Below are 10322 nucleotides of genomic sequence, written 5' to 3'. Positions count from 1 at the left end.
AGTAGGTGGCGGTGTATGCACATTAAAAGTTAGATGCGATCTGCCAACCCAATCTCAAAGAAGAAGAAAAATTATGTTTTTTCACCACCAAATATGGTAGTGAGAGGAAGTCCAGTCGCAGGTAATGGGAGAGGATGGAACTAGGTGAAACTGGGCCGACATTCTGCTAATTTTGTAATCAATGAAACATCTGATATCAATAAATTTTTCTGTTCCCAAACCTATGTAACGAAAACAGTGCACTAATTTGTAAAGACTTGACGGTTTGCCAAAGTTAGTTAAAAAATAGCTTTTTTTAGAAGGAGCGCAAAGTCGAATCGAATTTGTGCACACGCACACTTCCCAGAGGCGTTCCCTAACAGAAATATACAAATACATGCTACAACGCACCAACCAATAGGATCTCGATCGTTTGTGGTTGGCTCTGCCCACCTCCTTGCTTGTTCTGCCCACTACGCTTCATTTCCTCCCACTGTAATTGACACAGATGAACTTTCTTGGGTTAGTTATACATATCTTTGACCCACCCCTCTTGTATAATAATGTACTTCCGGTAGTCAAGGTAAGCATGTGCGGCCAATTGTAAAATCGCAAACAGAGCAAGTGGAGGTAGTGGTCACACAGAAACGCTAATGTTTTTCTACACTACTGAGTGTATATTAGCCGCATGTTCTACCTCGGCCAACCGTTCGATTCTATGTTATTTGCGGTTTCTTTGCTAATGATGTTAGCGCGAGGAGGACTCCTGTCCAGATTCGTATGGAACGGTTGCCGAAGGTCACTTTCCCTGTTATTTAACATTGAAATTACAATATTAAATAATAATGTCTGTATAATATAATGTATGTAGACAGCCATGTGTTATTCATTTTAAACTATCGTAATATATTTGAACGGCGAAACTTGAAAGCTAGCGAATCAAATGTGACCAACATGCTAATGTTTACGAGTGTCGTGAAAATAGGTAACGTTAGCTAACGTTAATTGATGGTTGCGATAATCCTTATTCCACCGCAAACTAATCCTTCAGATAGTACACAGCCAGTGCCTTGCTGTGAATGTTCGACGGGTTGCTAGCGAACGCTACAGATAGCTAGTTGACATCAGAATGGACACAAAATACAAACTGAGTCTCACCTGTTTGATTGTTCTATTATCACTGATAATGGGGATAATATCTTCTGCACACGCCTTGAAATGTTTAAGGTTATTGCTACAATATTTTCATTGATGGGTCGGTGCATGTCTGTATAGGTGCTTTAGCTAGCTATCTATTTACTGACATAACGTTGGCTCGTTAACAACCTGTGTGTCCTTTCAGGATGGGAAACTTCACATCCTTCAGCTCAAGTGGTCTGTCAAGCACAACAGCATGTGGTCAGTTTCTACAGGTAAGATTGAACATTTTTATCTCATGATTCTGTGTGTGTTGGTGACTTTGTCTGACATTGATTTTCTTCTCTTCAGGAGGTGGTGTCTCATAACTGCATTGTCATATTTTCCAAGACCACTTGTCCATATTGCAAAATGGCCAAAAATGTATTCAATGAAATTGGTGCTACATACAAGGTGATAGAGCTGGATGAACACAATGATGGAAGACGACTACAAGAGGCCTTGGCGCAGTTGACCGGTGCCAGAACAGTAAGAAACAACCTCATGTTTATATCATGACCAATTTGCATTCTCCAATCAATTTTGCCATGGTGTTTTACATAGAATGTGATATGTAATTCAGCACATAGCAATCTCACAAATGTCACCTTAGCTTTAGTATAATATATCATTCTCTGTAACCCTCAAAGTGAAAAGTAGGTTGTTGATTGAGGACTGTTCATGTTTTTACCCTAAATGCCATATGTACGCTACATAATGTACAGTATGTATCTGCTGATTCTACTGGTGAGTCTGACATTTGGCCTGACTGTATGTTGCTGTCTTGTTGTTGATAGCAATAGCACTAAGTTAACACAACTGGCACCAGACCAGTAGGGACATTGTTCTTATTATTATGCACACAGAGAACAGCTGAACTGAGCTCTAGTTTAATGAGCACCATTTAGTGTGTTATTTTTAATGGGGTTACTTGTGGTTACAGGTTCCGAGGGTCTTCATCAATGGAAACTGCATTGGAGGAGGCTCTGACACAAAGGAACTACACCAGAAGGGAAAACTGCTGCCTCTGATAGAACAATGTGCCCCGTGCTGCGTGAAAATTAACACTGAAGGCTCGGGCAGCGGACAGTTCGAGTCCACCAAATGACTAACCGTTCTAATTCTCACTGTAATTTATCCTGTGTTTATTTAATGTTTCCTCGACTTTGTGTGATACATTATATATATATGGGTTCTATGTGGTTTATTTACCAAGATGCACACTTGTTATCGTCACCCTTCGTCTACATTCAGGGAATGTACAGTATTTTAATGAATTAAATGAAATCAAATTTATTTATATAGCCCTTCTTACATCAGCTGATATCTCAAAGTGCTGTACCCAGCCTAAAACCCCAAACAGCAAGCAATGCAGGTGTAGAAGCACAGTGGCTAGGAAAAACTCCCTAGAAAGGCCAAAACCTAGAGAGGGGTGGCCAGTCCTCTTCTGGCTGTGCCGGGTGGAGATTATAACAGAACATGGCCAAGATGTTCATAAATGACCAGCATGGTCAAATAATAATAATCACAGTAGTTGTCGAGGGTGCAGCACGTCAGTTGGCTTTTCATAGCCGATCATTAAGAGGATCTCTACCACTCCTGCTGTCTCTAGAGTTAAAACAGCACGTCTGGGACAGGTAGCACGTCCTGTGAACAGGTCCGGATTCCATTAAACTCTACAATCTTTTAAAGGAGGACTGTGCCTAATTATTTGCATGCCTGTGAAGTAAGAAATACATGAACTGGTTTAACATGATACACTGGTTAAAATTATGGTAGCGCTTCATAATAAAAGCAACAATGTGTTACTTGTTACAATGTGTTATTTTTAGAAACGTTGTGGCAACATTTGAAATGACAACTATATATAATAGTATGTAGAAAATAAATGTAGGCCGATGATGACAAATAATTTGCACAGACAGCCCCCCTTGCGCGATTTGCACACGATTCCTGTTGAAAGACATGCCGGGAGATTTCGCTTGAACACAATTTACGCAGCGGAATGATTCATTTTACTATCTAACTAGCCACTACAGATATAGGCTTGTCTACTGCAATAAAATTACTTGCCCTACGGTTGTTCTTGAAATAAATAAAAATGACTGGAAGCGCAGGAGAATGGTGTCTTATGGAAAGTGATCCTGGGGTTTTCACAGAATTGATCAAAGGCTTTGGTGAGTGTGCTATATGCTAGCATGCTACTAGTACTTTCTAGCAAGATTGCCAACAAGCCATAGCAAAGACTGAGCTAATTAAGTAGCCTTGGCTACGCACATCCTTTGTGACCGTAGTGTTAGTTTGCAGTGCAGCAAATTTCATAAACATAACTATTTGTTAATCAGATTGAACACCATCTAGCTTTCTGCTATCTAACGTGCTAACTAGGTGGCGTCATTTATTCCAGCGTGGTAGCTAACTAAGCATGATGAAATAGCATTAGCATGACACCCACTGGCTCTGTATCTTGGTTAGCTAGCTGACTACTGAAATGTCTTTAAAAGCTGACACATTTTTACTGCATGCTATTCTAGTTGAATATTGTACACATTAAGAAGGCCTAATTAGTTAGATAAACTGGTCATAGTTGATGCAATCCTCTGCGAATTCAAATGGCTAGATGAGTTAAATTGAATAGCTAGTGTCCTGTCCTCTATCCATATAGTTAGTTAGCTATTGCTTTAAATTATCATAGTAACTAACCCATATTTCCCCTTTCTACTAAACCCAGGTTGTAAAGGAGCTCAGGTTGAAGAAATATGGAGTATGGAACCAGAGAACTTTGAAAACCTGAAGTAAGCCATGCCCTAATCTCTTTGCTTCGAAACACTTCACAAATGCATAATATCGCTGTGATGCTGTTGACTAATCCCATTCCGTACACATTTGCGCAACCCATTCAAACCAGGCTGCAATGAAAACTAATGGGACTGCTGGCATCAGAATCTGGGGTGTGAACTACGCTTCTATTCATGCGTTGATTGACATGGTAATAGCCCGATAGTATTGGAGAAAAGTTTAAAAAACGGACCCCTCTGACGCTGTACGTTAAATTGTGACCTGTCGTGACGTAACGTACATCACGCATAATGCAACTCATTCTGTGTCGTGCAGATTAAAAACAAGGGACAGTGGATGCGGGGATACCTAGTACAACGGAATGCATTTTTGCGTCATCACTGCAAGCCACCATGACTCTCAAAAGCCGCGACAGCTGCTGTTTACTTCTGAAGATAACTTTAGCACCGCCCTAAAAACCTACAAATGGGTATGTAATGACACACTATATATATTCTTTGTAGTGTTTTATTTACATTTTAGAGGCAATAAGGTGATAAGTTGGAAAGATCGAGTAAAAAAAAGCAATTTTCCCACATCTCTCCTTCTCACTATCATGCAGTAGGTTTCACTTTAGAGGCAATTACATTTTAGGCAACCTGCCATCTACCTGCCATATTTAAAAAGATCTACGGAGCTCATTGCTTTCTTCAATCATGCAGAGAAGGGCAGCATGAAGGTTTCGTCATTGATGTTGCTGGAAAGGCGAGAAAATGTGCGTTTTGCCAAATTACAGTTGACCTGGAAGTATTCCGTTTTTTGGGCACTAAAATTAGGTTGAATAGTAAGTTACAGTGCGATGTACAAAAGTGTTAGCTAACGTAAACTCGTACATCGCTTTGGTCTGTACAATTTGCCTTATTTTAGGTCCCAAAAACGTAATACTTCCAGATCAACTGTAATGTCAATACCATTGTAAAGCACAATTTCTCCCCTTTCCAACAGAATCAATTACATGACCTAAACGCTGCCTGTTTCTGCATAATTCAAGCAGGCAATGAGCCCCGTCGGGTCTTTTTAAAAATGGCGGGTGGGGAAGTGAAACTAATGTGTGATAGTGAGAAGGAGAGATGTTGTGTTGGAAAAGTGCTTTTTTTTTCACTAGATCTTTCCAACTTATCTCCTTATTGCCTCTAAAACGTAAATAAAACACTATAAAGAGTTTATATAATGTGTCATTACATACCTATTTGAATGTTTGTGTCGAATTTGAATCGGGTTTTTTGGGGCGGTGCTAAAGTGTTCTTAGAAGTAAACAGCGGCTTTGAGAATGATGATCGCATGCAATGATGACGAAAAAAATGACTAGGTGTCCTCCCCCGTCACTGTCCATTTCTTGTTTTTAAACGATGATAGAAGTGCTACACCTGGTGGAGAGAGATTGTAAGACAGAAATAGTTGCTTTATGCGTGTTGTACGTTACGACATGACACGTCAAGATGTAATGGAGGGTCAGTTTTTTTCAACTTTTCTCCAATACTATAGAGCCATTACCATGTTGATCAACGCTTGAATAGAAACCTAGTTCACACCCACGATTTTGACGTTAATACAGTCGCTACAATCCCATTAGTTTTCTTTGTAGCCTCATTTGAATGTTGCGGTTGCGCACATTTGTACTGAATGGGGTGAGTTTACGTTACTAGGCTTCTCTTTCTTTCTCCAGACCAGTTCATGGGTTGATCTTCCTGTTCAAGTGGCAGCCAGGTGAGGCACCAGCAGGCTCTATCGTTCAGGATTCAAGACTTGACAACATCTTCTTTGCCAAGCAGGTACATGGTTTGGTTAGACATCTTTGACTAGGGGGAAATTATATATTCATTGTATGTATTGCAGAGTTTGCACATATTCAAAGTCCTCGGAAGTTTTTTCAGAAGTCACTTTCTTCCTGGCACTGATTCTGCTGATAGCAGCTATTTTGAAGAAGAGTCTACTTGCAGTAACTGTGTTCAATGTATTGACTGCATTTTGGATCCTGAGTGGTGCGGTGGTCTAAGGCACTGCATCGCAGCGCTAGAGGCGTCACTACAGACCCGGGTTCGATCCTGGGCTGTATCACAACCCGCCGTGATCGGGAGTCCCATAGGGCGGCGCACAATTGGCCCAGCATTGTCCGGGTTAGGGAAGGGTTTGGCTGGGGTAGGCCATCATTGTAAATAAAAATGTGTTTTTCACTGTATTGCCAAGTTAATAAAAACTCACTCTGGTTAAGAGCATCTGGCAGGATCTCATATGTCTAATGTCTTTGTGTGTTGTTTCAGGTGATAAATAACGCATGTGCTACCCAGGCCATTGTGAGTGTGCTGCTAAACTGCACTCACTCTGACATGCTGCTGGGAGAGACACTCACAGAGTTCAGAGAATTCTCACTCAGCTTCGATGCTGCTGTAAGTTGTGCCTGATTCTGGTTAGCGTTTACTTTGTTACTTTTTGCAGGCTGTTCTTTCTTTATTATCAGTCAGTGTTTTGTCCTTGGGATGTGCATAACACCCACACATTGATGATATTCTCTTCTATAAAGATGAAAGGTCTGGCTCTCAGCAACTCTGAAGTTATTCGACAAGTTCACAACGGCTTTGCCAGGTGAGTTGACTCTTTTTGATTTCAGAGAATGATGGTCTCACCGCAGACATCACAAGACAAATCGAAGGGTTGGCTGTAAGCAGACAAACTGCCATTTTGTTTGCATGTAGTTTTTCAATAGACAGAGTTTGGGAGAAAAAAGGCTTTGGTTTTAATACGATGTTAGTTGCTCTGCTAATGAGATATAACTGTCAATTTCTTATTTTATTGTTTATTTGTTTTCAGACAGCAGATGTTTGAGTTTGACGCAAAGTCTTCAGCGAAGGATGAGGAAGCATTCCACTTTGTGAGTTATGTCCCTGTCAACGGCAGGCTCTATGAGCTGGATGGACTACGTGAAGGGCCCATCGACCTCGGTATGCACATACGGGTCATATACACTGAGTATACAAAACATTAAGAACACCTCTTTCCATGACAGACTGACCAGGTGAAAACTATGATCCTTTATTGATCATTGGGTTTTTCATACTCAACAGTTTCCTGTGTGAATCAAGAATGGTCCACCACCCAAAAGACATCCATCTAACTTGACACAATAGTGGGATGCTTTAGAGTCAACATGGGTGAGCATCCCTGTGGAACGCTTTCGACACCTTGTAGATTCCAAGCCCCGATGAATTGAGGCCCTTCTAAGGGTGGTGGGGGGACGACGACTCCATTATAGGAAGGTGTTCCTAATGTTTGGTATACTCAGTGTATTTAGATGTATAGAGAGAGAAAGTTGTTTTATTGTCCTATATCATTTTAAAGTAATAGAGAGAACTGAATTTGAAATAAGCTGCCCTTTCAGATTCTTTTGGATGGCGATTCAGCATTTTTTCTAGTGAATTAGGAGTGTGGGTAGTGATGTCTTGAACCAGACAAACCCTATTCTACACTATATGCTTGTTGGCCATTGATTTATAGATTTTCTCTTTGGTTGTATGACTGTGGGAAAGTAGGATACATGCTTGCATGTGTCTGTCTAATCACTCACTGCTCTACCATGAAATGTATATATTTTTTAATAACGTTATTTATAGTTTCACCCCCTCTTGTTTTGTGTTTCAGGTGTATGCAACCAGGACGATTGGATCAACGCAGTTCGGCCAGTGATTGAGAAAAGAATACAGAAGTAAATATTTTGGATCCATTACATTTTGACCACTGTTGATTAGTGCGTCATATTGATGCTGTTTGTGTTTATGCTTGCTTGTGCATCTTCCGTCACTCTTATCAGGTACAGTGAGGGAGAGATCCGCTTCAACCTGATGGCCATCGTGTCAGACAGGAAGATGATTTATGAGAGGAAGATAGCGGAGCTGCAGATCCAGCTTGCAGAGGTACTGTAAGTGGTGTCACTGTTACCCATGATGCCCATGGGGCAGCCTTCAGGCCAGGACCTTTCAATTACCAGCCCTCCAGGGCCATTTATCAAGTTCTTTAAAATTGCTGCTAATGATGAAAGAAAGATGTAGTCTAACTGGAGTAAGTAACGTTGGTCTCATTCCAGCGTTTTCCAATAGCCGGTAATTGCCGGCTTTTGGCAGATAAAATGAATAAATAACCAAAAAATAAAAACATTGCAATCCGGCAGAAAATATCCCGATAAAATCCTCTATAAATCACATTGCTATGCATGGAGTTTGGCTCAGGTTGTATTTCAATCATATCATCATCTACTCTGCCTGTCTCTTGAATTTGCACTCTCGCTAACAAACTTAAAAAATTGTATCATGGTACTATCACGCAAAGTTTCCCCATCACCAGTGAGTCAGGCACTGCTGTATGTAGGCAGAGGAGAAATGTTTAGCTAGTTTGCTAAATTAATCCCCCTTATAGACATTTACACCGAGGAGTATTAAGACAGTGATTTTTGCTTTCCTTCTCTTTAATCTAATGCCTGGTCGAGCAGCCATCTTAAAAATGACAACGGTACAAATCAAGCTAGCTTGTCAACTAGCTACTGTATCAAGCATGGAGGCACAGACATTTGGAAATATAAATTGACATGGAAACAGGATATTGACAAGTGGGCACTCCTAAAAAGCATTACCATACATGTGATGGCATTCAAATGGTTTTCTATTTGTTATGGCTGGGAAGTCTCACATCTGTCTGGAAAATATAAATCTGGTTGGACATTTGACCGAATGGAAACACTCTCACCCTTTTTTTTCAGGAAGAGCCAATGGACACAGACCAGAGCAGCACCCTCCTCAGCTCGATCCAATCAGAAATTGCCAAGTATCAGCTGCTGATTGACGAGGAGAATCAGAAACTCAAACGATACAAGGTGTGTTCACTGACCATGGGTCAAATAGCCGACAAATACAATGGTATGGGCATTTAGCCAACAAAAAAAATGATGTGGGCATTTAGTGGGGTTATTACACATTTTAATGTTTGCCTTAAATATAATTATTTTTACTTTATTATAGATCGAAAACATCCGACGAAAGCATAACTACCTACCCTTCATCATGGAACTACTGAAGACACTGGCAGAATACCAGCAGTTGATACCTTTGGTGGAAAAGGTGAGATCTCTTTAGCCGATGCAGAAACTTGAATTTTGTGTATATAATTTTGTTGTATGATGGTAGTTGAAGGTTCTCTACAAGGTACATGCAATATATGGCACACTTTTTAGTCTTTTTTTTAACTGTTTTGAAGTATAGTGTTATATAACTTATATCCACTAGAGAGTGATATTTACCTCTCACAGACAGCTGCTCACTGGCACTAACTAATGTATGTCATCTCCACAGGCAAAGGAGAAGCAGAGTGCCAAAAAAGTCCAGGAAGCCAAGTGAACACAGTCACTAGTGCTGAGTGAGGGTGGGGGGGGGGGGTTATAAAACAACTAATCGACGACTTCAGTTTAATTACTTTAATTCCATTTAGTTTTTTGTGAGCCCAATGCAGAAATCAAGTCAAGAACTATGTGGGACGCTGGTCTCAAGGTAATTAGATCCACACAGATCCACAATGACGAGGGATAGAGACAGTTTGTGAAAGTATGCCTTATCTACTTTGAAGAACTAGTCAAATGATTTCATCAGACAGCTCTGCATCATAGGCTACTTAGGCAGGCTAGCTAAATATGATGACTAAAGACGACAGTACATTATAGGGAGCACATAGATAACGTTACCGGCTGCTTCAGACTGCTACTGCTTGAGCAGAGATGAGATGACGACTTTAAGGAATAAAAGATAATAAAGTCATCAAACAAAAACTTAGTAATATACAGAACTGAAATATTGTATTTCATAGTAATTTCCTGTTTTTCTATTGATATCTAGCCAATGTGGACCTGACAAAGACAATGGATTATTTTTAATGTTTTGGCAATTGAATGCTGACTATTTTTGGCTTTGGAATTTCCATTAAAAATATCTATTTCATAATGCATTTAATGTTGAAAAAAAATAATCGAAAATCGTGATATTTTTTATAATTGAACCGAAACCGAACCGACCTCAAAAAGCACTAACACTCACACTCATCAGTCGTCATATTCATGTGACCCCTTCCCCACCATTGTATCATGTGACACCCACCCCCTACAGACATGAGCACACGGGCAGTGGGATAGACAAGAACTGTGTTGACTCCCACCCACGTCTACCGCTAAGCTGTAATGTATGCCTGGAAAGATGTTTAAATGAGCCTGTCTTATTTTCATAATAAAATGTGTTGTAGTTTGATTGTTAATTGCGTTCTGTCATAGCGTAGGCCCACATGTTCACGTTTGTGTG

General features: G+C 40.3%; 2 protein-coding genes across 4 annotated transcripts; both read left to right on the top strand.

The window, feature by feature from the left end:
• Nucleotides 1-476: 476 nt before the first annotated feature.
• Nucleotides 477-2967, top strand: glrx2 (glutaredoxin 2). 2 transcript variants are annotated; one of them, XM_064935705.1, is made up of 4 exons: nt 477-562; nt 1322-1391; nt 1468-1644; nt 2099-2967. In XM_064935705.1, the coding sequence occupies exons 2-4, from the start codon at nt 1323-1325 to the stop codon at nt 2261-2263; spliced, it is 411 nt and encodes a 136-aa protein (XP_064791777.1). In that variant the 5' UTR covers nt 477-562; nt 1322; the 3' UTR covers nt 2264-2967. The 2 variants fall into 2 exon arrangements, with proteins under 2 accessions (XP_064791777.1, XP_064791776.1); XM_064935704.1 differs by lacking the exon at nt 477-562 and adding an exon at nt 569-777.
• Nucleotides 2968-3073: 106 nt separating this feature from the next.
• On the top strand, nt 3074-10278 carry LOC135513048 (ubiquitin carboxyl-terminal hydrolase isozyme L5). 2 transcript variants are annotated; one of them, XM_064935701.1, is made up of 11 exons: nt 3074-3332; nt 3887-3950; nt 5660-5765; nt 6255-6380; nt 6515-6576; nt 6802-6932; nt 7630-7693; nt 7799-7901; nt 8741-8854; nt 9000-9098; nt 9330-10278. In XM_064935701.1, exons 1-11 carry the CDS (start codon nt 3257-3259, stop codon nt 9372-9374), a joined length of 990 nt encoding a protein of 329 aa, XP_064791773.1. In that variant the 5' UTR covers nt 3074-3256; the 3' UTR covers nt 9375-10278. The 2 variants fall into 2 exon arrangements, with proteins under 2 accessions (XP_064791773.1, XP_064791774.1); XM_064935702.1 differs by lacking the exons at nt 3074-3332; nt 3887-3950 and adding an exon at nt 5132-5444.
• The last annotated feature ends 44 nt before the right edge of the window (nt 10279-10322 follow it).

The sequence above is a fragment of the Oncorhynchus masou genome, chromosome 24 (assembly GCF_036934945.1).
Source record: "Oncorhynchus masou masou isolate Uvic2021 chromosome 24, UVic_Omas_1.1, whole genome shotgun sequence".
Lineage (NCBI taxonomy): Eukaryota > Metazoa > Chordata > Actinopteri > Salmoniformes > Salmonidae > Oncorhynchus > Oncorhynchus masou.
Note: the sequence above shows the minus strand (reverse complement) of the source record. Positions and strands in the feature narration are given on the sequence as shown.

Bases quoted from the DNA above. Each gene is read 5' to 3' on its own strand.
- LOC135513048 (XM_064935701.1), top strand. From the start codon at position 3,257: ATGACTGGAAGCGCAGGAGAATGGTGTCTTATGGAAAGTGATCCTGGG. The intron at 5,766-6,254 runs GTACATGGTTTG...GTGTTGTTTCAG, and splicing joins ACATCTTCTTTGCCAAGCAG to GTGATAAATAACGCATGTGC. The intron at 6,577-6,801 runs GTGAGTTGACTC...ATTTGTTTTCAG, and splicing joins GTTCACAACGGCTTTGCCAG to ACAGCAGATGTTTGAGTTTG.
- glrx2 (XM_064935704.1), top strand. From the start codon at position 668: ATGTTCTACCTCGGCCAACCGTTCGATTCTATGTTATTTGCGGTTTCT. The intron at 778-1,321 runs GTCACTTTCCCT...GTGTCCTTTCAG, and splicing joins GTATGGAACGGTTGCCGAAG to GATGGGAAACTTCACATCCT. The intron at 1,392-1,467 runs GTAAGATTGAAC...TCTTCTCTTCAG, and splicing joins CATGTGGTCAGTTTCTACAG to GAGGTGGTGTCTCATAACTG.